Source organism: Venturia canescens, chromosome 6 (assembly GCF_019457755.1).
Source record: "Venturia canescens isolate UGA chromosome 6, ASM1945775v1, whole genome shotgun sequence".
NCBI classification, from domain to species: Eukaryota; Metazoa; Arthropoda; class Insecta; order Hymenoptera; family Ichneumonidae; genus Venturia; species Venturia canescens.
The window spans coordinates 15495638-15523491 of NC_057426.1; the positions used below are offsets into that span (position 1 = coordinate 15495638).

The window sequence follows — 27854 nt, forward strand, 5'->3', positions numbered from 1 at the left end:
CCTCGAGCAACATTATTTGTGGGAAAATGAGTGCGTGTCGTGCGCAATGGAAGGGGGAAAGCATTACAGACGACACGATTCGAAATTTTGCAAACATATACAAAGTAAATCAACCATTTTTTTGAGGTGGGCAATTCTCAGAATTTATGGATAAAATTAGAGAGATTCAATCATAATATTTTATAAAAGACGATTTCACAGTTATATATCTATAAAGTGAGGTTATTTTATTCGTGTAGAACGGCATTTCGTTGACACAATTTGTATATTGATTATTTCTCAAAAAATTGTCAAGAATACTTCGAAGGCGCAGAGTGTTATTCGAGAAACGGTAATTACCCATAATTACCCACATATACTGCGCAATTGCCCGAGAAACATCAACTTTCTATGAAAAAAAATTAAAAAATAAATAAATACATGATTTTGTCGTCTCGTTCATAAGACGAAATTTTATTTAAAACATGATTATGAAATAATCACATTTGTGAACTTATTTTCATCCGTATGTAAAAGCATCGTCAGGCGCACGCGGTCGGAATACTGTTTTTATTTTTACAATTTCTTTTTCATAGCGGTACGCGTCCGTTTGGTGGTGCAATGAGTGACCATGAAAGCGCGATTATCAAACGACGGTAAAATAAGAAAAGAAAGTTTTGATGATGGGATTGAAGAGTTTTTAAAACTTTCCATTCCTAAACCTTGAAAAATCGTTCGAAAAAACTTGAAAAGTTCGTCGATGCTACTATAGTTTCGCCATTTCTTCAAACATCTTATAAGTGACCGAAACACCATGCAGTTATATTATGGTGCATTCTCGCGTCGATCGTATCGACATGAGAGTTTCGATGGCATTGTAAAAAAAAATGATGAGAGTGAACAATAGGAAACCAAGGGAAATCAATAGAATTTTGTAACGTATCTGCTCCCATTGAGACATTGTTATTATTATTACTTTCGGGAAGCAATCCATAAAAAAAAATAGGGTTACGAAGACACGTAAGCAGATGATAGAGGTCAAAATTGTATGGAAATGGTCGTATTCTCTGAAACGACGAGTCGGATGCTTTTGTTGTCGTAGGTATTTACCATAAGGCGATAGAGAAGAATGGGTCTGTGCTACTACACTCCGCTTTCGACTCGTTGCTCGCAGACAAAAATACGCGCGTCTGGCGGACAAAAGCTTTACATAAGCCTTATTCCGTACGCGAACAAGTTTATCCGTTTCAATTTACAACTGCTTTGGTGCACCGAGCAATAAAAAACATTTGACACGACCTTCTTTTGTATCGAAATTCTAAATAGTAAATCGAGAATATCATTCATTTTGAAAAGTAGAAAAGAGATAATTGGCATTGGCTCAAACCACGTGCAATCTCGTAATTTGACTTTCAGAATTTTTCGCACTGCGATACTTTGTAACTTTGTACCCACTCATAATATACGATCCATCGACACCATTTTATTCACATTCAACCGCGTAATCGCGAACTTGTCATTTATTTTTTACACCCAACAATATATCGATGTTATTTATGACCTTTTCTCCAAACGTTGTGTATTATCTAACCTGAAGAATCGTTGAAACTTCAATTGGAAAGTAAAATCATCACTCACCTTTATCACATGCACTCGGCCTTGTCGATGCAGTTGCAATTTTCCATCATTTTTTTCACAATTTTCCATAAGAAAATTTCAAAGAAAATGTTTTCTTGCTGTTTTTTTTTTTTTTCCAACAAGCCCAATCTCGTGGGATTCAATACATCGGGCCTCCGGGCCCCCGGGTGCTCGATAACCTCCCTAGGAATTGGTGTCGACCTGACGTTAGTCGACGAAAATTCAGATCCAAAAAAACAATTTTTCTTCACTACAAATATCTGTGTAACTCGATTATAAAAAAAAAAAAAGAAAAAAAACTCGGCTACAACCGAGAAATTTTTGATTTCTGAACAATAATCTTGAATTAGAATGATTTGTTTCTCTTCGGCTTTATAACTAAAAATCGTCCATCCGGCAATCATGAAGATCGATCTCAATTAACCGGATTCGGGAATATTGGGTTGCCGGAGACCCGAGCCATATTTTTTATTTTGTGTAAACATTAGTACACGCTAGGACCTCACGCGTGCGGTTCGACGAAATCGACGACGCTGAAGTTTGCAACGTTGGAGTTCAACGAAATGAACGAAAAAAAGATTAATAATTCATTATTTTTTTATTTCACGAATTACTGATGCGGCTTGAAATATGACGAATTGGAAATTCAGCAGGGAACAAAATTGGAGATTTACTGGAATTATTTGAGAGTTTTTTTAGACCATTTCGTTGGACTCCAACGTTGGAAACTTCAGCGTCATCGAAATCGACGCTTCTCTAGCGAGTTGAGAGTTTTTGATTTTTTCTAAAATTTATGAATATTTTCGCATTGTTGAACTTTCTTAAGAATCTTAAGGTCATACTTTGATGTTTTCTTACGGCATGGCTCATCGTGGAAAAAATGAATTTTCGAAAAGACTTCGTCCACGCAACGGTTTACCGAGTTATTACGATGAAGAAAGTAAGGGAGGAGAGATTGATTACGTTAAAAATTTTGTACAACTTCAGGCGAGTCAAAATCAAGTCAAAGAACGTCGATAATTTCTGAAATAATTGTTACACTTCTAACATGAGGAGATTACAGAATCAAACTTTTTGCGAAACCTTGCACAAAGCATCAAATTTGTTGTCGTCGACGACCCAAGAAATTGCATTGATTTAAAGGACAAACTTGAGAAAAGAAAGTTGCTCTGTATATTTGGTTAGAAAAAAGACAGAAAAAGAATCAATTGTTGTACGAAATGTAAGATGCCAGTTTGCGACGAACATATAGAATCTCCTGCTGCGAAGATTGTGTATGGTCAAAAATCTCATAATTCATGGTGTGTATATTCGTATTTTATACCGTTTTTACATTTTTGTAACGAAAACAAAACGTGTAAACTAAATAAATATTGACTTCGAATTTTTTCTTTCGAAAAATGCACTGCTTCACATCACAAGCTTAAATTTTTTTTTTTCGTAAAGATACAAGTCTTAAACTTTATTTTGCACATTTCGAAATTTTCCGATATCTTAATTTGTTCACAAGTTATGAATTTTTTAGTAAACGCTTGCATTTATACGCAAAATGGATATAATTATGACGAAAAATCAAATATTTGTTTCTAGCAAATTACGTGATGTTCTAACAAGATTCAGGGACCGAAAAATGTCGTAAAATCCGGGCAAACACACTTTATGAAATTCGTCATTCTCTAAAAAATACATTTCATCCGAGTCTTGGGGAAAATTTGTAAGAAAAACTGTTTCTAAATTATACCGAGGAAATATTCTCGAAGATGTTCAACTGCATAGCAAGAAATATCGAGTCAATTGTAGCGGGAGAATATTCCTAAATCTGTTGGACGCGGGAATAATGAAGGGATCATCAATTTATTCTTATTATCGGAAAGCTTTCTCAGGCAGCCTCAGAACGTATATGTTCGAGCGCGAGCAAGGGTTATTTATTCGCCCACGAGTATGCTTTGTCCAATTTTCCGGCCGGACAACAAGCCACTCTGTTCATTATTTTGATAAATCGATAAATACAAAAGATTTTTTATGCAGGAAAGAAAAATATTCCGCAAATTAAAAGAATGTTATTAAAATGCCGTTGGACAATGTCGTCGTTTTTATTTCAATAAAATCAATGTTTTTTCGTTGAATTAAAATGGAACAGGAATTAAGCACATGGAACGCGACGAATGTCATCATGTGTAATGATTAAAAAATGCACCATCACTCTCTTACTTTTGGCACAACAATTTAGACTAATTGTACGCTACAAACGAGTGACTATTCAGTCGTTGCGTCTCTTACTAATTTTAGGCGATACTCTATATACGATTACGAAAATGAATGATCCATTTAACTTTTTTTGTTTGATTACGTTCAAGCCATAAATATATATTTTTGCACTCTGACAATGAATTTAATTCTAATTCTTTTTCGTCATATCTACCTTGGTTTCTACTGATTTTTCTTCCTTCATAGAGTTTTTCAATGCGAACATCGAAACGAATGTTTGAAAAATAAGATTCAACGAATAATGTCATTCTTCAGATGATATTTTATGCTCGAATTTAAAGCCGCGATTAAATTAATACGATAAAAATTTCTGTTCGCAACGATTTAATTTTGACGAATATAGAAAAACAAACAAATTACCGAATTCTCGGAGCACAAATATTTTGCGCGCGGAGCGAAAGTCTAAAAAATTCATTATTTCCAAATTTTTTTGTATATTCAGTAGAAAATCAACTACTCCCGTAACGTTCGAGATATGTTACGAGAATTGATTTTCGTTACGTTACGCGATGTTCAATCGTGTTTTCATTGGCAGTGTTTTACGAGTTCGGTTTTCGAGTGTCGAGACTTGCGCCTTAAAATGGTTGAGATGTTAATAGAGAGAATGGAAGCATTACAGCACAGCTGTGGAAGATTGCAGTATTCCGAGTTATAAAATAAAAAGAAAGGTTAATTAGAATAGAGGTATTTTTAAAGCCTTTTGTACTACGCGCCCCGGCGATGTTAAACTTTATTCTATGATTTGCACGATAAAGATCTTGTTTTTGTTCACTTTTTTCTTTTTCTTTTTTTTTTTTACTTGTTCTTGTCAATAATTTACTACATTTGTAATTGAAGGAAATTTTCAATGATGGCTTCGTTCCGTTGCGAATGGACACACACACATATTTACACGTACTACACAATATATATTTTTGTTCCAAAATAGCAAAATGAGACATAATTGAAAAATTAAAATAACTTAAATGCGACTCGAGTTTCGTACGTAAATCGTCGAACATCGTCAATCACCGAGTAGAAAATTACCATCAATCTTACGCGCGAAGCTTTTTTCATGATTTTTCGTCTAAAAAATATAAAATAGGCGATTCGATAAGTGTTATTTAAGCTTAAATTTTCGATGCTTCAGTGCGGCGCGCTTTCTAAAATAAATGGCACGACGAAGCAACGGAAAAAATACAAACGATTATTTTATCTTTCACGAACAGATATATCGACGAACGAACCTTAAGGATATATTTCACACGAAATGCCGATGTAACTTCTTACTTTATTTCTATTGAAATTTATAAATAGATAGAGAACATTGTCAAAGAAATTCCGATTAATTTTGAGGTTCGTCAGGCGAAAAAAATAGTTACTTCGTGAGATAAGCCCGAAAATTCTAATGGCACAAACATATGAAATTCCTCCATTTAACGGTCGAGAGCTTTTAGAAATTCGTCGACGGACCTGCGACCGAAATCCTGATAAACTAAAAATTCAAATTTGCGGTTAAGAACGTGGTAAAAATATCCCTAAATTCGTGAACTCATTCCCATGTCATTCCCCGTGAGATCGTAAGTTGTAAATTATATTTATCCCGTGTGTCTTTTCCATTGAATTGGAGGCCGCGTTTTTGTCTCTTTTATTTATTTCATTATTCAATCTTTGACGTATCTTCTCCCACGTATATATAGTCGTATATATATACGAATTAATTCGATGCCAGGATAGAGCGGCGATCGAGATTACCTAAGACCATTATAAAATTACGTCCGCGTATATCGACTATATCTAAATATATATTTATACAATTAATACAAATAAAAAATAGTAGTCAACTTCGAGCCGATGATGCGGCGAATCGGAGGATTCACTTATTTCTATAATAATAATAATAATTATTATTATTTAATTTTTATGTAGAGCGTGGAAGGATGAACGGAAGAGGATAATCTTCCGGGGTCCGTAAGCGTTTTTATCCCGGCAAAATACTCTAGGCTTTCGTATAGTTGCTACAACATTATAAATGGCTGTGATGATCTCGTAATTATGAAAATTTTCAAATTTTGGTATCATTTTTTCTTCTTATGTTGGTTTTTTTTTCCTTTTGTAGTCATGATTTCTTCCGTTTCCCTCTTAAAATTAATATTATCATGTACAAAAACTGTAAGTGTTATAAAAATGTGTTTTTACAATGAGAAATTGCAAATGTTTTTCAGTTGATCGATGATCCGAGTGAAGTGTCGCGAAATGCTACGTTTTTTTCTTAATAAAAAGAACAAATTATATAATTCGAAATAAATGTGGAATCGTGAATAATCCAAGTTCGGTTGGATATCCTTGGCTTCGACTGGAAACACTGAGCCTGCATTGATATCCCCGCATTATTTCAACTCATTTTTGTGTTTGTTTGTTTGTTTTTTGTGTATTTGGCATGTTGCGAAGATGATTTAGAAGAGTCCTTTCTTCTTGTTCTTTTTGTCCTTGCCATCAACTGCCCTGAAAGGAGAAATCGTTAAAAACTAATAAATTAAACAGTTCAAAGAGGAATTGAAATCTCGCTTTTTTATTATTATTATTATTACGAGTTGTTTAATGGTTGACGCGAAATTCATTTGAACGATTATGAATGTATGCTAATGTTTCTGTTTGATTTATCTTTTTTTTCCACTACGTATCATCGAACCCAAAGCTACAAATAGCGCATTCCTCGATATAAGCATAACTGCAAAAGCTCCTTTTTCGTTTCTCGTCGATGGTTCTTCCTTAGGTTATTTGTTTAATGATTAATTTGTGTCGATTATTCATATACTTGTCTTGTGAGAAACGCGTTTCCTTTTTTTTTTCTTTTTTCATTCGAATAACTCATTATTCGATTAATTGTGGGCTCACTGTGCAATGTATCCGTGCAATCCAACATAAAGAATCGATGATTAGACATGCCGTATAATAAGTAAAATATAGATAATCGACGTCAAAATATCAAACACCAACATGCCTCTGTTTTTATTTATTTATTTTTTTATCGGTTCAATGGTGGCTCGTTTCAAGGCACCACAGAGTTTCTTCACGACGTTGCCGAAAGTCCTCGTTACTCGAACAGTCTGGGATCGTTTGGAGCTTTTTTGTCATATCGTTAACGATGAGTCACCAAGCGGGAAAAAATTCAAATATAATGAATAAATGGAGTGTCTTTGAACAATTTTGCTTCGTCAAATCCAAATTACGAAGGAAAATGTAATATAGTAAAATAATGTGATGACGCTGCCAGCAAAAATGATGATTTTAATTATCATTAGAGGAAGCGAGGACTCTTGTTGAATCACAAAACAAATTATATGTCAACGACGGGTCGTGATAATATTTCTACGGTTGAATGATGGTTAGTAAATTTGTTGTCGCATAAGAAGCATTGAGTTTATTTGCAAAAAAGATTTAAAATATAAAAAGGAAACGAAAAAGAAAGAACACAGAAAAAAAAACAAAATTCGATGAACACGAATGTGACAATATTCTACAATCGATTCCCGAATAATTAGTAGTATTAAGATATGATCCTCTGTCAAGCTGTCAGCAGCGTTATTCTTCTAGTTTGCTTGTTTTTTTTTTTTTATTCAAACGCATTCCGCAAACGATCGAATACGTCATTTAATTTTAGCATTGAAAAATAAATGAAGAAAAAAAACACAAAATTTTGAATACCAAAAGTCCTATTCGAACAAGTTCATTACCGCAAAATCTTCACGTGCTCGAATTTGATTTCGACAGCTTGTACAGAGTTTACAATGGAGTGCCGTTATTTTACTAAATAGTCCGCGAAATGTCTGTACACCAATAGCTTCCGTTTCTTTTCCTTTTTTCTTGAATCTCTTTCCCTCATGTACAAGGTTGAAACGGTGTGAAAGATTCGCCTCAAATTGAAAAATCGCAAAGCACGATAAATGAATGATAGTTCAAAGTGTTGAAAACGCTGCACAAATTTTTCTTTTTCTTCTCTTCTAATGGTATGGCTTCCCTCTCTGGATATAAAAAATTGGCAAAAATATGGCCGATCGAGTCTCGAACAATTGACTTATTATGATTTTTTTTCTTATTTTCTTTACTTTGAGCAGAGTACGACAAGTTCGCTGACGCTGAACGATTTTTCTACACAGTCTTGTGTTTTTTGTTCAAAGTTCTAAAAATATGTGTGAATCCAAGACAATCTTTTCGTTGCTGTGTCAGTGGTTTAGAAAAAACAGAAGCAAGAAAACGCTCACGAAAAAGATTGCATGAATCGAAATGAACGAAGAAATTTTGAGGAACTAAAAGTTTGCGCCTGTTCTCCCAAAATCCAAAATCCGTTTTTTTTTCTCCCTTTCAGAACCGGACCACGGTCACAACAACTTTCAGGTTTAGTCTCGTGCTTTTTCTATTCGTTTATTTCGTTTTTCTCTATCATAGTATTAGTTTTATTGAAATAAAGAGAGTAAAGTATCCAGAAATTGTTCATCTTTGTTTATATTCGTAATGAAAACGTATTAGGGATGCTCGGGATGTTGAATAACAAGCTGGATCTGTGTGGGGTTCTCTTGAGGTGATTTGAAACTGGTGTGACGGCGTAGAAGACTTCCTAATCCTCGGGAACCCCTCAATGTACCCCCTCCACCGGCTGAACCCTCGGACGACATTGAACCCGTCCTAAATAATGGACACCGGCGGTTTTGTATACACAGCAACATTAAAGCAACGAGCCTCACATACAAAACATTTATCTAATTCAATTTACCTTATTCGAGCCAATCTCTTATTTCAAAATCAATATAACAACTACGGAACAAACCATAGTAGGGACGTGCCTGTTTTACGTAATTCCATTTAAAACACGTCATTAACATGCAAAATAAGCGAAGAATGTCTGATGACGTTTCTTCAAAAGCTCAGGGTGCTTCAATATTATTCATCGTGTGAAATATTTGGTTTATCAATCCCTCAAAATCTGGTCAATTCTTTGACTGAAACTCGTTCACGAATAATGAGGCCTGTGTTGGTGAAAAAGCTGATGTTACTTGAAAACTTTAATTATAAATATTTGTCCAATGCATTGGTTGCACGAACTTTTTTAGTTATCCTCAGTTATTTTTTTTTAGCTTATTTCAGAAATTTTTGAAATTATTCAAAAAGTACCCTGAACTTCTAATAGAAAATATGGCGAGTGTAAATTTCGCATCCTTGATGACATTACGAGGGTCTCAAAAACATTTAGGACGTGAGATGATGAATGCGAAAACTTAGTGTATTTTGAAAGGAGCGAGAAGGAAAAGCGCCATTTTGGATTCACCGAAATATGCTGGAAATAAAAAAAAAATCCAGTCGAACCAAAATAACGAACCCATTTCCAAACAATTGTGAGGACACTAAAGAATACTGGCAAAACTCGGTTGTCGAAATGCATGCGAAATTTTTATTAGGTGCAAAACACGAGTTTGTCAATGTCATCAATCAATAAATAATCGAGATTTAAAATTCACAAATAAGGTAAGTTCCAAACCGCCATTTTGTGGAGAGATTCAACGGTGATTCGCGTCGGCGATAAAAATTGAAAAGCGAAATACTTTTTAAAATTTATTGCGCGGCGAAATTTTACAAAAAATTTCAAACTGACAAATAGAAACACTTGAATTAAAAGCAATCAAAGGCGCAACAAGATTCTGCCAACGGGCACAATTTCGGAAGAGAGAAAAACAAACAATATGTAAATATCAAATTCCAAGTTGATGTTAATTTTGCAAATTTCAAATATTCGCTGAATTATGTACATTTTTAATCTGTTCTATCGTATCACTTGCCTTTTATACAATCTGAAAAAACTGCTGCATGCATTAAAAATAAAAGGGTTCAAATTAAACATTGGAAACAAAATTGGACGAATTTTGAAAACACAAGCATTTCAGTCTTCTATTACGATATTTTTTCAAGTTTAATCAGACATTCGAATATGCTAACAATTTCATTCCATTGAAGTTGAAAAATTTAGCAATTCGCTAGAAAATCTGAAAAAAATTAGTCAACTTCGGAGACGTTCGTTGTGGACTATCCATTTTTGAAAAAAATGAAAAACTTTTAAACTATGATACTATGATGAAAATCAACAAAGTCGTTTTACGTTAAGAAAAAAGTAAAAAATCAATTAAAATATATTGAAAACTCATAATTGTGAAATTTTCGAAATGCCTAACGTTCTTCTGCAGGTTTATTCTGAATTGCGAAATTTCCAAATTTTATTGGAATAAAATTGTTCACTGAGAAACACTTTTCATCCAACTTCAAATGCCTCTCTGGTGAGTGACATGTTTCGTTGACTTATTGAACAGTGTGATGATAATAAGACCCTCGGTTGGAACGAGGAAAATTCATTAATTGAACAAGTAATTGGCTGTAGGCAATTATTAATAATTTCCTGATACTCAATTCAGGGCTCTATGAAATTTGTTCGTCAATTAAGAAACTCTTCTCCCATCAAAAAGAATACAAAGACACTCTCAAACCCGTTCCACCTTATCTCCCTTGACGCGGTTAATGAATGAGAGATTACTTGAGATGCAAGAAAATGCCAAACCGTTCGACTACAAAATCTACGATAAAAAATGAAAAAGCAGCGGAACAAACATAATAAAAAAAGCTTAAAAAAAGAAAATAAATATTATCAAAGGGCGAGATTTCGTATTAATGGTAATTGATGAGGCGGCGAACGTAAAACGGAGCAATGACAATTTGGGTGACGCTAAATGTCGCTAGCAAATGTACTCACTCCTTTGAATTCGCTTCCAAACTTCTCCTGCGTAAATCTTCAATACTGTGACCGGTTTGTTGCTCCCAAGCGGTTTTCTCCGCTTCGAATACTCGCCTTTTTTCCTCTAATTCTCGAATGTGTTGCTCCAGAGATCGTCGCATTTGCTCGTGCCTTCGTTGCAACTGTGAATTTTTTTTTCCAATTGTTTCTTTTAATCGCCGTATGAAATACCGATCTCGATGGAATCGTTTAGTTTGTTTTTGAGACTAAAATAGTGAACAATGCGAATCGAACGCTGTCTTTGACAACTATCGATGGACAACATTTTAAATTTAACAAATTTTCGCTCAAAGTAACTTCTGTACTGCATGCTGGTCAAATGAGTACTAAATTTTCAAAACACTTTTAGACCAAGTTTAACGTACCGATTAAACATATTGTTAGGGGATTCGTATTACACTATATCTTATTAACATGTAAAAATATTAAAAACGATAATTTTTCAAAACCGCCAACTGCATTTCCATGATTATCTGCATGTTTCAACCTCAAATGATTCTCTACGAATTCATCACGTATATATATATATTTTTTTTTTTAATTCATTCCTGCAGAAATTATTGATGAAAAAGTTTTTCCACTTAATGAATAATTAGCCACAACAGTGAAACCATTAAGTTAAAAAAAAAAGATTACATTGTGAATTCGTAAAGGATCAGTCAAGGAACAAAATGAGACGTGGTGCAATAAAATCGGTCACAAAATGCAGTTAATTCTTTGAAAAATACCAGTGAAAATGTGTCATCGTAGAAATTTGCAATTATCAGTTGATAGTTTTGCAAAACTATCGTTTTTAATATTTTTACATGTTAATAAGATATGCTATAATACAAATCCACTAGTAATATGTTCAATCGGTACGTTAAACTTGGTTTAAAAGCGTTAATCGCTGTCCAGCCTCATATATATTCTATCAGTTTCTACATATACCCTCTCTTGTCATATTGATTAAAAATCAAATTTCAATTTAAGGCAATTAAACAAATATGCAGTCGCCAAAGAGTATTTGAAATTTCAAATTTCAAGCAAATAAATGGAGAAAAAACTTACGTCAGCTTCCGAGTCTTTGAGTTTTTGTTTTTTCTCCCTGACTTTCATTTCGAACACCTGTTCCATTTCCGTCTCCATTTTCTTCATTTTATTATCGTGTTCGCGTTTTTCTTCCTCCAGTTGGGCTAACGGATTCCTGCAAAAAAAAAAAAAAACAAGTCAAAATATTTGGGAATCAATCGAAAAATCGGGTTTATTCGAATTCTAAGAACTAGCAGTACGGAAAATCGGTAAATCACAAATCTACCGCCACCTCTCCCATCCTCATGATATACACTCGGTATTTTTTTCCTATCCCAAGGTTATTTCAGACAGTATGAGAATTCGGCCGTTCCTGTAGTTTGACCAGTAATAAAACGGCAAGCAAATTGTCAGGTTATTTATGCGAAAAACTTTGGGGACAAAATTGTAATATAACGACCAGCCGAATTTCTCTTTGAGAATTTCGTTTACAATCTTTAATTTTCTCTCCTACGACTCTCAAATTATTTATTTGCCCTCCTTTCTCATTGAAAAGGTGATAGACTGAAATCAAAACTTCGATATAAGACCGACTATTTTCAAAGTTCCATTTCTGTCGCGAAACCCATAGAAACCCGCCTGCAAGAGAATTTTAGAATTTGAGATTTTTTTTGATCGAATAAACAACAAATGAATGAAGAAAAAAGCTCGGAATCGTCAGTCAATTCGATGGTAACGTTGTATTGTATCCTTAAACCTAAACATATTGCAAACGAGAGATAAAAAAAAAATCAAAATAATAACATGAACGGTAAATGCAGATAGAAAAAATTCATAAGACTTGTGCACACAAAACAGTAGTAAATAGAACGGAATATATCGCAGTTCTCGTTTTCAAAACGAACTTACCATACTGTCATGAAACTGTTCATCACTCCTGGAGGGCACAGACTAGCCAATGAGAAATTTACCATTAAAATTCAAATGCCAAGATAAAAAACAAAAAAAAACAAAAAAGGAACACAAGACGAAAACGAATGTTTCTAACGAATACTTTCTATGAAAGTGAACTTGACAACTAATTAAGCTTCGATGATTACAAAGGAATGGAGAACGTCATTTCAACTATACAAACGCTGGTTTAAATCCAATGAATTATTCATTTTTTTTTCTCGTAAAGTCTCTAGTTAGTTTGCATGCACAAGCTTTTTTCTTCTGCACGTGTTTTTTCTTCGAATCTACGTCGTTGAATGAAAAACAGAACAAAAGAGGCTTTCTACGCTCCCAATCATATCAGCTCTTAACTAAAGTCGATTATACACTTTTATTTTTCGACGAGACGAAGATCTCGAAGAGGAGAGCATCACTGCCGACGTAAATCGAGTATTTATGAACCTCGTGAAAAAATACAGTGATCTCGAGGTCCATCGGGGAAAAATTGGTATAAAATTTTTGAATTTTTAATCATCGAAAGATCAAACATTTTTTATATCATGTATTCACGAATGTCAAAGAAAATACCGCGACTTTCTCACAACTCCGTGAAAACTGAGTTACGAAGCGGCGAACTTGATTTTGGACAAAACTTGACTTACTTGTTGGAAATCCTCGTTGGTTTTCCATCAACACCGAGACCTGCTAATGTGCGACAACGGAAATTTTCGTAATGAACATTGTTCGTTACGTCTTTAAGGTCCTGCAGATGCGTTCTTATCACCATATTTCTCAGTGCTATGAAATCGCAGTGCTCCAAATTTTCGACTGTGTAAATAAAGAATATTTTTTACGAATAATGCCTCATCAATCCCAATTTCAAGTATAAATCTCCATTTACTGAGATGAAATTTAATTGACGAAAAGTAGTTGTGGTACCTTCGGCAATTCCCCATGGATATTTTCTGCCGCGTAATTTTTTTCCCTCGTGTTCTACAACGGTGTTTGCCCCAACAACGGCGAATGGCACTCTGTCCCTGAGAACTTTGTGAAGTTTGCTCTCTTCCTCTTCCTCAACTTCGGGAAATTCGTAAATTTTTATTTTGTGCTGAGCAATCTCGTTGAGAATCTGTCAATTTCATAAGCGGGGGAGATAATGAGATTTTAGTTCAGGTTGCTTTTGCAGATATAACGCGTCAATTTTGTAGCTGTATCGAATTGCAAATAAAAAGACACAGAGATATAAACGAACTCACTTGCTTCTTGAAGTGGGAGCACTCGTCGGGTGTCATGGTGTCCGCTTTCGCGATCACCGGTATGATGTTGACTTTGTCGTGAAGACGTTGCATGAACTCGACGTCAAGTGGCTTGAGCCCGTGTCCCGATGGAGCCACGAAATAGAGACAACAGTGTACCCGACTGTCCGGAATTTGTCGTCTCATAACCCGCGATTCCGCATTCAAAAACTCTTCGTACTTCGATTCTATGTACTCGATCACCGGCACCCAACTTGAACAAACAATTCAACCATTATTTCCATCCATTGTTAGATCAAGTTAATTATTATTGACAAAAAAACTTAAACATCAACGAAAACGTAAATATTGCGTACTTTTTGAATTTTTTCTCAATATACGTTATATCCCCGTACGGGAAACTTTGAAAGCTCAACTTTTTGAGACAATCAGCAATGATTTTTTTTTTTTATAAACATTTGGTGGCCTCGATTCGAACGATTAACCCTTAATAGTCACACGGGGTATATATTGGACCCCAGCCGTTTTTCGATCGACGATACCAAATAGAAATTTCGAGAAAATGGGACTTGTGATTCCCTCGGTCGACAGTTCGAACCTTTGAGAAGAGAGCCTCATCGTTATTATTCGAAAGGGCCCGTTAGTTTAGTTTTGGTAGTCGATCAAGTGAGACCGTGCGAAAATCTGGGTTCCGATCGACCCCAGCGTGAAAAATTTAACTAATACTACCTGAAAGCGTGATTTCTCAGGTTTATAGAAAGAGTTGATTTTATTTTTTAATTGAAAATTACGATTTCTACATCAATTTTTGTGAAAAAGAATCATTTTTCCTGCATTCTTTTCTTTGACATTTGTTTTAATATTAAAAATAACACGAATAGAATAAAATCGTTATGGTCGTTTCTTAAAGGTTCAAAATACATTGCAGTATTTTTATTTTATTTTTTTTTTACAGTTTTTCAATTATTTATCGTCCCCCAAAGTGAGTGGGATACTTTGGACCCCGTATAACTATTACGCCAGAAACTTGCAGTGTGACTAATAAGGGTTAAATGTCGATGAACGACAGTGTAAATGGTTCATTGGAAATGTTGCAGTGATGAAGATGATTGAAAAACTCACCAATTGCTATTGTCAACTGCATCGCCGAATCCTGGTGTATCGACGACAGTTAGAGTGAGATTTACTCCATTTTCCTTCAATAATACTTTACTCGTTTCTACGGCGACAGTTTTTTTCACGCGTAGACTAGGACCAGGGTGTTCCGCGCTGTATATATCCGCGAGGAACATTGAGTTTATGAGTGTCGATTTACCAAGTCCAGATTCACCTGTTTAAATAAATATACATTTTTTTTTTTATATCAACAGCACTTGCAATGATTTTCCATTATTTTTCTCTCTTTTCCAGTTTCTTCTTTATCCGAGTCCCGACATTATTTTATCCACGTACATGTGTGAATATACAGAATACACACTACACATGCGCGTATTTGCATATTTTTATGACCATTTGGAAAATCATGTACACATATGTGTCCCGAACTTTTCTTATTACTTTCTTGACGCGAGATCTGTCGTGTAAAACCAAGAAAAATGGCAAAACACATTTTCACATGAGATTCGTACGGAAATGTAGTATTTTTATGTTGAAATGTAAATTTTGTGACATTCGTTATTACTTTAGGCGAAGCTGATCGAATAAAAATATAAATAATTATTTGTTTTTCGGAAAATAATTATTCGTTTTTGTGTATCTCAGAAAAATCTTCACGAAAAAGTGGCGTGTGTTTAGGAGGAATAAATTTCCATATTTATTTCAAATTATTACTTCAGCGTCTCGGCAAATTTTATCGTGCCACAGAACGAAAATTTGTCTACAAACGTTTGCCCGAGACCTGTGCAGCGGTATTCGGAATTTGTGTTTTCCAAGAGGACGATGCTCACGTTTGACAAAGCGTTAAATATTTATTGTTAAAAAACAACATTGAGTCAATTTTTCCTGAATAAGTAGAAATGAAATGAAAGTGAACTCACCAACTACCATGAGGGTGAAATCGAATCCCTTTTTAACAGCTTTGCGATAGACTTGATTGGGCAAATTAGCAAAACCAACGTAACCATCGAGTTCTTTGGGTTTGGTCGCAGGTGCAGGACGGGGATGTACATGAAGACTCGATTCTTTGTTATTGATAGTTGCGCTATTGACGTTTTCGTTGCGAGCCGATTCCCGTCTGTTACTGTCTTCGGAAGCGTCGGTTTGATTCAAGTTTACCGTGGTCGGTGGTAAACGAGGTTTTACGGGTGGGATCCCGGGTGGGGCCGTTGACGGGGGCGCGGATGTTGTCGTCATTCCGCTCGTTGGAGGTTGAGGCGGTGGCACCGACGGTACTGATGGCGATGTGTTGTTCGTCAAGCCGCCACTCTCGCCTTTAAAAAAGAGCTCCCTCTTCGTTTGTATCTGTAAACAATTAACCAAACGATTAGAGATCAAAGTTGTCGTTGTTGTTGTTATTGTTCAATGTGGTTGTTCGATCAGAACCGATCGGATCGATGAATCTTCGCCATGGTATACAGAATTTCATGAGAATATATATTATTATTATTACACGTTCCATCATTCGATCGATTTTATGAAGGAACTCTCCCAAATGGATTTTAATGCTTAAATAAGTCAAGTAGCCAAGATTTATGCTTGCTAAGTAAGTCACTCAAGAGCGTGTGTGCACTCGTGTCAACGATTCGTCCCATCTCGGAATCTGAGAAACGAGATCTTTGCGATCCCCGGACACTCGTGTCTCGTCTTATGTTTTATTTGAATATAATTCCATCAAATTTATAAATTTTTGTGGATTTGATAACTGCTCTATTTTCAATCGCTAATCGCGATTTATCAAAGGTGATTTATTGAAAAAAATGAAAAAGTGGTGCTCGATAAATTGAGTGAACTTGAGTGCTACTGGAATTATCGTAAAAGACTGAGAGTTTTCGTCGGGGTGCGCGGAGCTCATAATCTATTCACGTCGAGGCACTCGCCACCGCGGGCATTACAGTCAATAAAACGACGTGGAAGTGCATAATTGCTAATAAAAGTTAATATCGGAGAGTTTATTGTGCGATGATCGTTCACGTCCGCGTAGGAGATTCAAAACTTTAGACTAATACAATCGCGTTGTTTGAGATCTTGGTGTAGACCGAGTGTGCTACTTTTATCTCGGAGAATTTGATAGAAAAAAAGGCTCGATATACGTGGGAAAAGATACAACGAGTAAGACCAGGAAGAATGGAAAGAAAAAGACAAAAGAAGCACTCGAGAGCAAAGTAGAAACGTCGGCAGTTTCATCAAGCGTCCAACGAAGAATCGATTGGATCGAGGCGGCTCGGAGGAGAATAAAGCGTTCGGCGCATCAAGGTTTTCGGTAGACTTCGCGAGTGACCCTTTGTTTTTCACTCTTTCGCTGTAGGGAAGACCGGGGAAAAACGGGATACCCGAAAAATGAGAGAATTTTTTTTTCTTTTTTTTCCAATTTTTATACTAGTCCGAAAAGAACATGAAACATATTTTTTCCAAAATATCTTGTTTTTTTTTTGGATTTTGGTTTTTTTTTTCATCAAATTCGTTTTTTTCAAATTCTCGTTTTTTTACATCACTTCCAAAGTGAAAACGTTTTTGCATGGATATACAAAAAGTATTTGTAAATCTGAGATTACTGCCTCGCAGATTACTGTCTACGACAGTAATCGCAGATATATGTTTGCGGACCACCATATGTGGTTACACCTGCACACGAATTATGTGCCCACTTCGCACAATTTTGGCACTGAATCCATGATTCAGTGGACAAAGAATACAAATTTTTACAAAATAAACATTGGCAATCTTCGTTATTATTCATATCATTAATTTTGAATTGAATAACAGAGGGTGCGTTCGACGTACGTTAGAGCGTTGTAAGCGCTGAGAGCGCTCACAGCGTGCACTGGACTTACGTTTGAGCGCTGTAAGCGCTGAGATCGATTTCAACGTTTACAGCGGTAAGTCGGAAGCACTCGGTTACGGGTGCAAAATGCACCCAATGTGCATTGACTTAAAATCGTAGTAAAAAAAAATTTCATGAGTTTTTGAGGAGTACACCGTTTTGCCTCGTAATTTTTTATTTTTGAAAATTGAACAGAATTTCAGTACATTTCTTAGTTTTTGGGAGTAAAAAATAGACAGAGCTTTCCAAACTTCTGAAAAGTTCAATATTTCCTTAGGTATCCCGTTTTGCCCCGTTCTCCCCTATATTTTTATTTTCTCTCCCCATACTCGATCTAAGCCAGTTCACCACTTTTTTTTATGAATCGACATATGAAACCAGAATGCTTCGCCGATCGAAATTTTTTTTGAAACTTTTGTTGAACAAAATATTTTCGGTTGATTTTCCATCCCCTCTCCCTCGTATTACACAGTCCACGAAATTCTTTATTTTTTCACAAACGAATTTATTTCGTTGATCACAAAACATATTTTGGCACGAAAAAGCCTCGGTAGACGGATCGCGATTGTGGAAAAAGAGCGTGTGGTGACCTCTCTCGGTGAACTCGATGAATTCCTGATAAATTTCTTTGGATATTGTTCGATGAAAAAATAGTAGCGTTCATAATTTCATCTTGGATATATCGCACAGCAATGCTAATGGGCACTGAATGATTCGACGAGGCTTTTAATTCCGAGATTCGGGTCATTTGGAAATGACTCAACGCGAGGTGAAGTAGCGTCGTTCCATTATTTCAAACGAGGACGATAGTTGCATGATCATTTCTGTAAAAAGCCCTAAAACGATCGTTGGGATTTTATATTTATTTATAGCTCGAAGTAAAGTCGCGGCAGCGTCGCGGAACCATTTTAAAAGGGAGGGAATATCCGCTCCGGTGCGATTATTGATTCGACTCAATGGCACTCACGGCGGTCGAACATGAATAGTAATCACAAATCCGAATTATGTCAGAGATTCGCATAATCGAAGACTCATTTTCAAAGCTTTATTTCACTATGAAGAAAGCCAACAGATGAGAAAATTCCGCGAGTAATAGCATCCATGAAAACATAATGCTTTTCCACGAAGTACCTTTTCACTGAAAACGTTACATTTTTCACGTAACAGTTTTATCTTCTTCTCGATAAAACGAGAAACACCGAAGCTGTTCGCATTCGTTAAAACGACCGCGAATACGTGTGTGTTAAGAATCGATATTTGGCTCGCTAGCCAAGTTACAGTGCAGGAAAGAGCTAGGTGCATACTCGTAGGAAACGTAACCACTGTTTTTTCTACCTTCCGAGTACCAGGCTAGTAAAATAAAGTGGCTTTAAAGGCTTCAAAGGTTTTACACGAGTCGCGGGATCGACCATGGTATCGCAATAATGTTTCACCGTTGGAACAGTGAATATTTCAAAACAGATACATCAGAGTCGGTGTGTTATTGGCCGTATGCAACCAAGTATAAAGAGTGAGAGAGGAGATAGAATGAGCGATAGCGCGGAGAATCGGATCGATGAGTAATCTTGACATGAAATACCAGAAAGGAGGGCAGGGGGGGGAGAGCAACGAACCCTCTTGGTTGGAGGTTCGAGTACGAGAGGCAGGAATAAGGGCAAAAAAGTATGAAGATATTAGACAAAAGATAGAGGGCAAAAAGAGAAAAAAAACACACACAAAAAGGAAAATAAAGTCGGTGAAATAATGGGAGTCAAGGGTGCCAAAATATTCGTGAATACGTGCCTTCCACACATGGGAAGAAGGGGTGAAATGAAGTGCGGTTAAGCCACGAGTCCTAGCGCCGTTCGTAGGAATGGTGGAAAAAGAAAGAGATGGATGAATGAAAAAAAAGGGGCGGCGGGGGGAGAAGAAAAGAGAATCGTGTAGCGGGACTTTCGCCGCCCCCGTTTTCGTGAAAGGGGTTGCGCCGCTTTGTTAACGGGGACTTGGGCTCGCACCCTTTGCGCCACAGTTTTTGCTAGTCTTCTCTTTCCACAGCGAAAAAAAAATCTCCGAGATTATACAGCATCCGCCGCGTGTACTTTATCCGCCTGAATGCTATGCCCGGAACGTTTATTTTGCGTTAGCTCTGGATGCTCTTGGCTACATAACGGCCCACGAATATGGCTCTCGGGTATTCATGATGAGTAACCTGGTGTGTCGTATTTTTAGATATTTTGGGATATTCCACAAGAAGATCAAGCCCTGCTTGCGGAGTGACTGATAGCAAGAAGGAGCAAGAGTTGAGAAAGAGAGAGGAGAAAGTTTGTCAGAGCGTTTTATTGCTGCTGAACTTGGGCCCCGTAATCGAGAAGATTACGCTGAAGTTTGCAACGTTGGAGTCCAACGAAGTGATCTAAAAAACCATCCAATTGTTCCAGTTATTCTTCAATTTTCTTTCCTGTCGAATTTGCAATTCGTAGTTTTTCAATTTGCACCGGTACTTCGCGAAATAAAACATTGATCAATGGAAAATGTTTTTTTTTCGTTCATTTCGTTGGAATCCAACGTTACAAACTTCAGGGTCGTTCGAGAAGATGATACAAGTTGAGCAACAAAATGCTGCTTCATAAAGTCGTCGAAACGTCTCACTAACGACAAAACCGTTATCTCTTCGTAGCGCATCTCAAGTCGAACGAGGACCATTTATTTTTCTTCCTTCGTCATTTTTCACAGCCGCGTGCAAACTTTTTATTCATTGGTCTTATTATGCAACGAAAAGCTCATACAAACGAGCCTCCGTAACATCGAAATGAAAACTAAAAACGTTATATTGCCTCACTCTTTGTGAGTCACGCAGCGGTTCAATAGATTTCAAATCGAGGTCCCTTTCGCGGCTGGCTGCGGCGTGTGAGGAGCCCTTAAACGATATCTCTCTTCGTTCTCCTCGTAAAAACACCCACCAAAGAATCGTGTGCTCTCGCGCAAGAGCGAGATGCTCGTATTACCTCGTATATACGCTCTAGCATTCTGTCCCTCGTCAATGTTACTGCATATACCAGAGATTGCGAGGGCGGGTGTGTACGTGTGTCTGATCGTTTTTGCTTCACAAGGGTGAAGTCGGCCATGTGGTTATTTCTCAGTGGCTCTCAACCGAGCCCGAGTGCGGTGGAAATCTCAATGAAAGATCGGAGCTTACATCGCCACCGGAAGCGAGAAATTTATACGTCAAGTTATTCAGTATATCGGTCGATAACTTGGATGTAATTGAACCTAAAATCCCTTACTCAAAATAACGTTGTAAAATAGCCATTTGAAGAGGGTGGATCACGAAATCAAAATAATCAGAATTTGATCAAATTTCGTGATAACATTCTTTGGCATCAAGTATACAAATACAATTTTTTTTATTATGTTTTTACCACATGGTTATCGAATAATTGAGCGTTAAATCGAAGTTCTTATGCACGAGATGTATAACTGTATATATGTAAACTCTATGCTTATACGCGTGAACTTTAGTCCTCAATTACACTCGAGAGCTATGTGGTAGAAAAATCTAAAAAAAATGATATCGTCTTATATATTTTTAAAGAATACGTTTACCAAATTTTATAAAATTCTTGTTATTTTGAAATTTGTAATATTTTTAACATGGCATTAGCATGGCAAAATTGTAACGTCATGATCCACCCTCCTTAAAGGGACCCGATGAACAGAACAAGCGTGATTAATATTACTCTAATATCCAAAAACACAAACAAAAACACACACCCGAACCTACCGATACGAAGGATATAAAAGTGCGGGGTGGGTGTTCTCGAGACATCTCGACATGTTGAACACGTTAAGAACAATAAACAATAAGTATATAATCAAGCATTTGGAATCTAGTAATGAAAATCCCGCGTACGTAGGATATTATCCGCAATCAATATTTCAAAGGAATGACAGAATAACAACCGTCCTCTTTATGACTCTATTCAAAAGAATTCTGCTCTTAAAATCTTTACTCCGAAATTCGGTAAATAAAAGCAAAAATGAATGTATAAGGGAAAATGTTTTTTTTTTGGCGAATAACACTGCGCCACCTGAATATTGCTTTTTCTCATGTTCTTTATGCATAAAAAACATTAAAAAAAATTTCAACCCGATTACAGCAGGAGCCCCACTTCCGAATAATTATCCGAAATTCATAACATCTCTACGTCCATGCACTCATGTATAATCCATGATTTTTAATATCTCTGCTCATGAAGAGATACGTTCTGAAATCATCATGAGCATAGAGATATTGGGGATTAAATATCACACCGGAGTAGATGTGTTAAAGAGGCTGAACGTTCTCTACTCAGATCCGCAGTTGTTAAGGAGCGGAGTTGTTGTCGAGGATGGCTATCGATAGAGTTGTTAACTAGCAGCTACATCATCACAGCTTTACGCGATAACAACTCCGCTCTTTGAGCATGTATTTAGAGGAGAACTGTTATTGAATACATTATTGAGAGTAGAATTGTTGACTTGTTGCAACACAACTCGACTCTTACAAATCTACTCGACAACATTTCCACTCCGAAGATTTTTATTTTATGTATGAATCGCGTCTCTACTCTTTAACATCTCTAGGCGGATAAAACAGAAAATTAATGACACAAGAAGAGACATATTGATTTTTCAAATTTGAGAGTAGAGCTGTTGGGAGCAGCGTTGCAAAAGAGTACGATTGTTATTCTGCCCAAAGGAATATTTCAATTATTTTCCATATTCCCGTAATTACAAACTTGAAGTTCATCTTAAGGTAATTCTATCGCTTCAGTCTAGTCATACCACTGCTAATAGTTGAGACTCATAGTAATTAATATTATTGACATATAGAAAAAAATTATTTCTTATAAATAAAATTTTCCATATGTAATCCTTTAAATGAATGTTCGTACTGAATTATAAAAATTAAAAAAAAGTTAGTCCAACGATTCGCGTAGTATCCCCAGGTTCACGTTTGGCAACACCGGTTCTCTCCGTCTTTTTCTACTCGACTACTCGTGAGAGTGTCGAGTCCTCTTTTCTACGGATCTGTCAAATTGAGGTTAGAACTACACTCAGCTGATGCCTTACTGTCATGTCTCTTTATCATAACAAGTCGTAGGAAATCCAATGCCGGAAGTTCAAATTAAACTTAATATTCCGTAAAAAATAGGCCGATAAGGGCAACTTTTTTTGGGAGTATTATAGGCAAATATACCCTTTTGTAGCAACCGGAAGTTAGGTTCTTGTATGCTGTTTTGAAATTCCTTCACGAAAACCACCAATTTTAATAATTAATTTCTCTGAAATTAGGTCGATAACCGACCCTGAAATTTTACACAGCCCTTTATTAAAGGTTTGAGTACAGCATAATTTTTTTTTTTTAAATCTTATGAACTAAGCCTGGCGATAGAATTACCTTAAATGACTATTATTATTCTCATAGTTATATTGTTCACCGGTTTTTTTGTTGATGATTATTTAGGCCGGACACCATGTGGTATATTGAGTGATTGGAAAGAGCGAAGGATAAATGTGATTGATTGATTATTTATTTGATGCCCTGCGCTGTCGAAACTTGGAGTAGTATAGTTAATGAAGTTTGTGTGTAACGTATCTGAAAGGTATTCAAGACGCACGACGATCGAAATATTAAGACACATGAGAAACGCGTTACGAAATACGCGGCCACAAGTATAAATATGAATCGTAATGGCAAACTCGAAAGTGCGCTTTGCGTTTTGAAGGTGTGAAATGAGAAGTATCCGGTCGATTTCTTACCGAATTGGCCGGATCTCCACCGTTGGCTTTTTCACTTTCGAGAATTCTGTGCTTTAGTGCAAGCCTGTCGAGACTCGCGAGTCTGTAGCTATTGCCGGTTTCGCGTTCCCGACTGAGTCGTTCAGCCGTACCGTTCGATCCGGCATTGAAACTCGACGTGTATTTCGGCAACGTTGGCGGCGGCGCTTGTCTTGGCCTGTCACCACGCGTCGCGCTACCTCCCGTGCTGTACAGAAACGACGAATTTGTCGCTGCCGTTGAACTGTTTCGACTTCCAACCGGAGCAGGGTTCGCGGTGGACGATCCCGTAGAATTGGACATTGACAACGATGCCGACAGTGTCGCCGGTGTTACCGCACTCGATGATGCTTTTATTCCATTGGTAAGAGGCGCTGTACCGTTGTGATTTTCCGTCGAAGACATCCTCGTTCTTTTTCTTCTCTATCGCTTCGTTTAAACGTAAATTCAATTCGGAAGATGCGTCCGTCCAACTGCGGCAGGCGAAGAGCAGCTTATTCCGGATCCCGGTGATAAAACAGACGCGCCTCAAACCGTTTCACGCTATCTCCTTTGCTGCTCGTTGCCTCTCCTCCGTCTCCCGTTTTTCCGCTTATCGTTAGCGCTCCTCGATCCTCAGTGACAATCCGACTCTACGGTTTCAATGAAAAATCTCTATAATCTTGGATAATCCGTCGATAATGTTAAGGATTCTTATATTCGATTGGCTGATGGTGAGAGAATCGTGATACAAATTTTCGAGTGGTCGTTGAGGCAACGCTGGTGGAATAATAAAATAAGCCATGGCGGAGTTAATTTTTACGCTTCGACATTGCGTATCCCAAATGAGATTTTAAAAGATAATACATTGATTGAACTGAGTCAGGTTTTCGCTGCTGGCTTTCGTTTTGCAGGCTACCGATTATTGCATTCGCGGATGCAACTTACGCACCTAAGACGCACCTATTCGTATAAATCGATAGATCGGCAAAACGTGCCAGCATCCTTTTCGAAAAGTTCGACGACCCCGCTCGAGCAATAAATAACTTGAGCGAGTACAACTTTTGGCAACGACTCGATGCAGATATATAGAGACGATTTGAATTTAGCGAAGCACGCCCGAGACTCGTACGAGCTTCCGCTCGCTCGTGCTTCTAGCCCGAGTTGCGATTGTGTACTCTTGAACTTAGCAACGTGAACGCACAGTCAGGAATCGACTCGCACGCTCAACCGATTGTGAGACAGTTTTAATCCCGTCACAAGCCATATTCGATGCTATATCATCCGATTAAGGTAGATGGGTGAATATTCGCCATCCAAGATTACGCGATGATATTTTTGGCAGGCAAAAATGAATACGTACTGGATAGATTTGTAAAATTTCAACCCTAGTTACCGTGTAGCTTAGCAGCAAATTAATTATTGAATATCGACTTTTCTCTGACACTTATCACTCCGGCATATGAAAGCCGTACACACATGAAAAGTTATTGAATTTTTCTCATTAGTTATATCAAAGATTTCGCAAAAAAAATTGATCGTTGTATTTCGTGGATATTCAAGAATACATGAGTATTTTAGTTTTTAAACCTTACCATTGAAAATCGGCTGAAATATGAAAAAATATCTGATGAGAAATCATTCGGATTACACGACAAACGGATCAGTAACGTTTGACAACGCTGCATTCAATATACGTTCGCATGTGACGTCAGTTCGACCTTTTTGTCATATTTTGTCGTTCGTTAGCTTCGCCACGTTTTTTTGTAAATTTTTACAAAACGACGATTTTTATCCCGGTAAACTTTTTGATCGTTCATGTTTTCATTTTTCTCCACGGCAATACTACTTTGGACAGTAAACATACTTCATAACCTATAAAATTTGTAAACAAAACTGACAGCGTGACATCAACAGTAGCGGCAGCTGCTGCACCACGCTAGTCAAAATGAACTCTTGAAACGTTTTTTTAATAATAAAATTGTATAAAAATGTTGGTTCTTTACCAATTATATTTCTAAAATAATAAAATTATTGTTTTCAAGCAAGTTTCGTCTTTTAAAATTTTCGAAAAATATAGTTGCTAGAAAAATCACGTAGCCGTCACCCATCAACCTTAATTTCAACGAATATTTCTTTTTAACGATCGCTAAAGCCGCAAACTTTATTCTACCGTTTTTTTTTTTTTTTTTTAATACCAAAATGACGTTTGAAATTGAAGCGTCGTTACAGCGATTTAAAATAAGCCCCCCCGTGGCGCTTCTGTCGCGCCACTGTTCAACATCCCCGACACACCCTCGTGCCTCCGTGTGCACGTTGTACTCACGTGCATGGTAAAATCGCTGGCGCCGAATGACCCGGTTCAACACCGCATAAACCTTGGCCGATGACAATCGACTTTGGTGTTCGACCGGCCCTAGTCGTCGCTATCCTAACCCATTTTCTAGGTCCAAAGAGCTGCTATGCTTAAGATCTCTTTGTTCACATTGTTTCGAAAGTTTCCATTGAAACGAGTATTTTACTGAATCTCGAAAGCGTTCACCTCAAGCTGCAATTCATTACTTTGCTCTTTTGGTTGAACCTCGGAAAGTGAGACAAAGGATTTCGCGCGAATAATATAAATGGATATGAAGTAAATCAGCCCGATCGTTCGAGGCTGTAGAAAGTACGCCAGTTTCATTTGAGATAATAGTTCCAAGAGGCTCAATAATTCCAACTCATTTCCAGGTTTTAATGTCTTTGTAAAATATACATCGAGAGAGGAGATAAGAGAACGGCTTTCTCACGACGCTCAAGTTTCCAACGTTGGACTCTAACGAAATTAACGAAAATAGAATTTTTAATTCACGATTCAATATTTTATTTCACGAAACATCGGTGTAGACTGAGAATCTACGAGTTGCAAATTAGAGTAGTAACAGAATGGGATAATTACTGGAATTGTTGGAGAGTTTTTTTCATATCATTTTGTTGGACTCCAACGTTGCAAACTTCAGTGTCATGGCTTTCTCGAGAAATATCGTAACGCGGTTTTCGAAAGGAACCCTCTCCCGCAGCGGAATAAACGAACTGTAATACATATGTAGGGACAGAACGTTGCCTCCGGCGTTGCCATCGTCCTGGAAACGCCTCCCACCCGAAATCGTATCAAGTTTCCACAGAGCGCATTCGTTCAAGCGAGCGCCTATACTCGCGATATAATTCTCCAATATTCCGTCGCATTTTGTGTAACACTTGCCGATATGACAATAATCGATTTAACCCTTCTTTTACAATCAGCAAGAATATGACGACGTTGATTTTGTTTTTCCCCCAATATTTTCCTACTTTTTTTTCTAGGTTATGTTGAGCAATTTGATCCTCAATATTTTTTGCATGGAACTTGGCGTCGAATCGTTTCCGCGTTTCTCGGATAATACTGAGAATTCACGAAATAGTTAGAAAACTATAACCAATCGAGGATTACGAGCGATTATCAATTGAAAACACTTTTCGTCCTTTTCATGCGAGATTATGGTTGCGATGAAAATACGAAAAGGCACCTCGCTTTACGACCTCTTAACAATACGGATTGCTGAAAAAAATCGACACAAATTCCTTACAGGCGATCCCCCTGCTGGATGATATTGATGGATGCGAAAAATAATCTGGTCTTTTGTAATCACGTGATCGAGGCACAAAGGATTGTTCCCATGCCCGTTAGAGGTTAAAAGAAAACACGCTCGGTCGGTAACGAAAACAACAATATAAAATCAACTATATTTTCGATGATTTATAAAAATGTTGAGGCAACGCGTCTTATCAATGTCAACGCCCCAAATGCGTGTAATTTTTGTTAAAGAAACAAATTTATACGAAATCATTATATGATTTTGGCCAAGCACGAGGGACACGCAACGGTTTGAAAAAATCATAAAATTTGCGAGGAACTGCAAATTATTGTTGCAGCGTTGATGATTCCGAGTAAAGGTAGTGGACACATTTCCGTGGAAAGAAAATAAGAAATGTGTAAAATAGACGGAATAAGGAGAAGTGAAATGTGAAAAATTTCGCATCAACTCGAACGAATACTGAGAACGCTATATGAGCGCGATTTCGATGTTGAAATAACGTATTCTCCTTGCCGACGCAACGTTCGTTACTTGGATGTATATCACATTCTCGTAATAAGTTTTCTTGTGTATCACAAGAA

At 36.9% G+C, this 27854-nt stretch overlaps 1 protein-coding gene across 18 annotated transcripts in view; it reads right to left on the reverse strand.

The window, feature by feature from the left end:
- Positions 1-3686: 3686 nt before the first annotated feature.
- The window catches only part of pnut (septin 7-like protein pnut), a 44837-nt gene continuing 20669 nt past the window's right edge, over positions 3687-27854 (reverse strand). For 5 of the 18 annotated variants that reach the window (XM_043422324.1, XM_043422320.1, XM_043422321.1 and 2 more), the window contains 10 exons: positions 15939-16362; positions 15025-15232; positions 13903-14155; positions 13586-13775; positions 13309-13474; positions 12623-12664; positions 11753-11888; positions 10661-10824; positions 9699-9722; positions 6688-8550 (listed from right to left, as the gene is read on the reverse strand). In XM_043422324.1, the coding sequence (XP_043278259.1) occupies positions 8391-8550; positions 9699-9722; positions 10661-10824; positions 11753-11888; positions 12623-12664; positions 13309-13474; positions 13586-13775; positions 13903-14155; positions 15025-15232; positions 15939-16362 (1767 nt within the window). In that variant the 3' untranslated portion in view covers positions 6688-8390. Of the gene's footprint in view, positions 6370-6687; positions 8551-9698; positions 9723-10660; positions 10825-11752; positions 11889-12622; positions 12665-13308; positions 13475-13585; positions 13776-13902; positions 14156-15024; positions 15233-15938; positions 16363-23665; positions 24316-25988; positions 27765-27854 lie in introns of those variants that run through there. The other 13 variants (XM_043422309.1, XM_043422307.1, XM_043422310.1 and 10 more) reach the window with 10 other exon arrangements.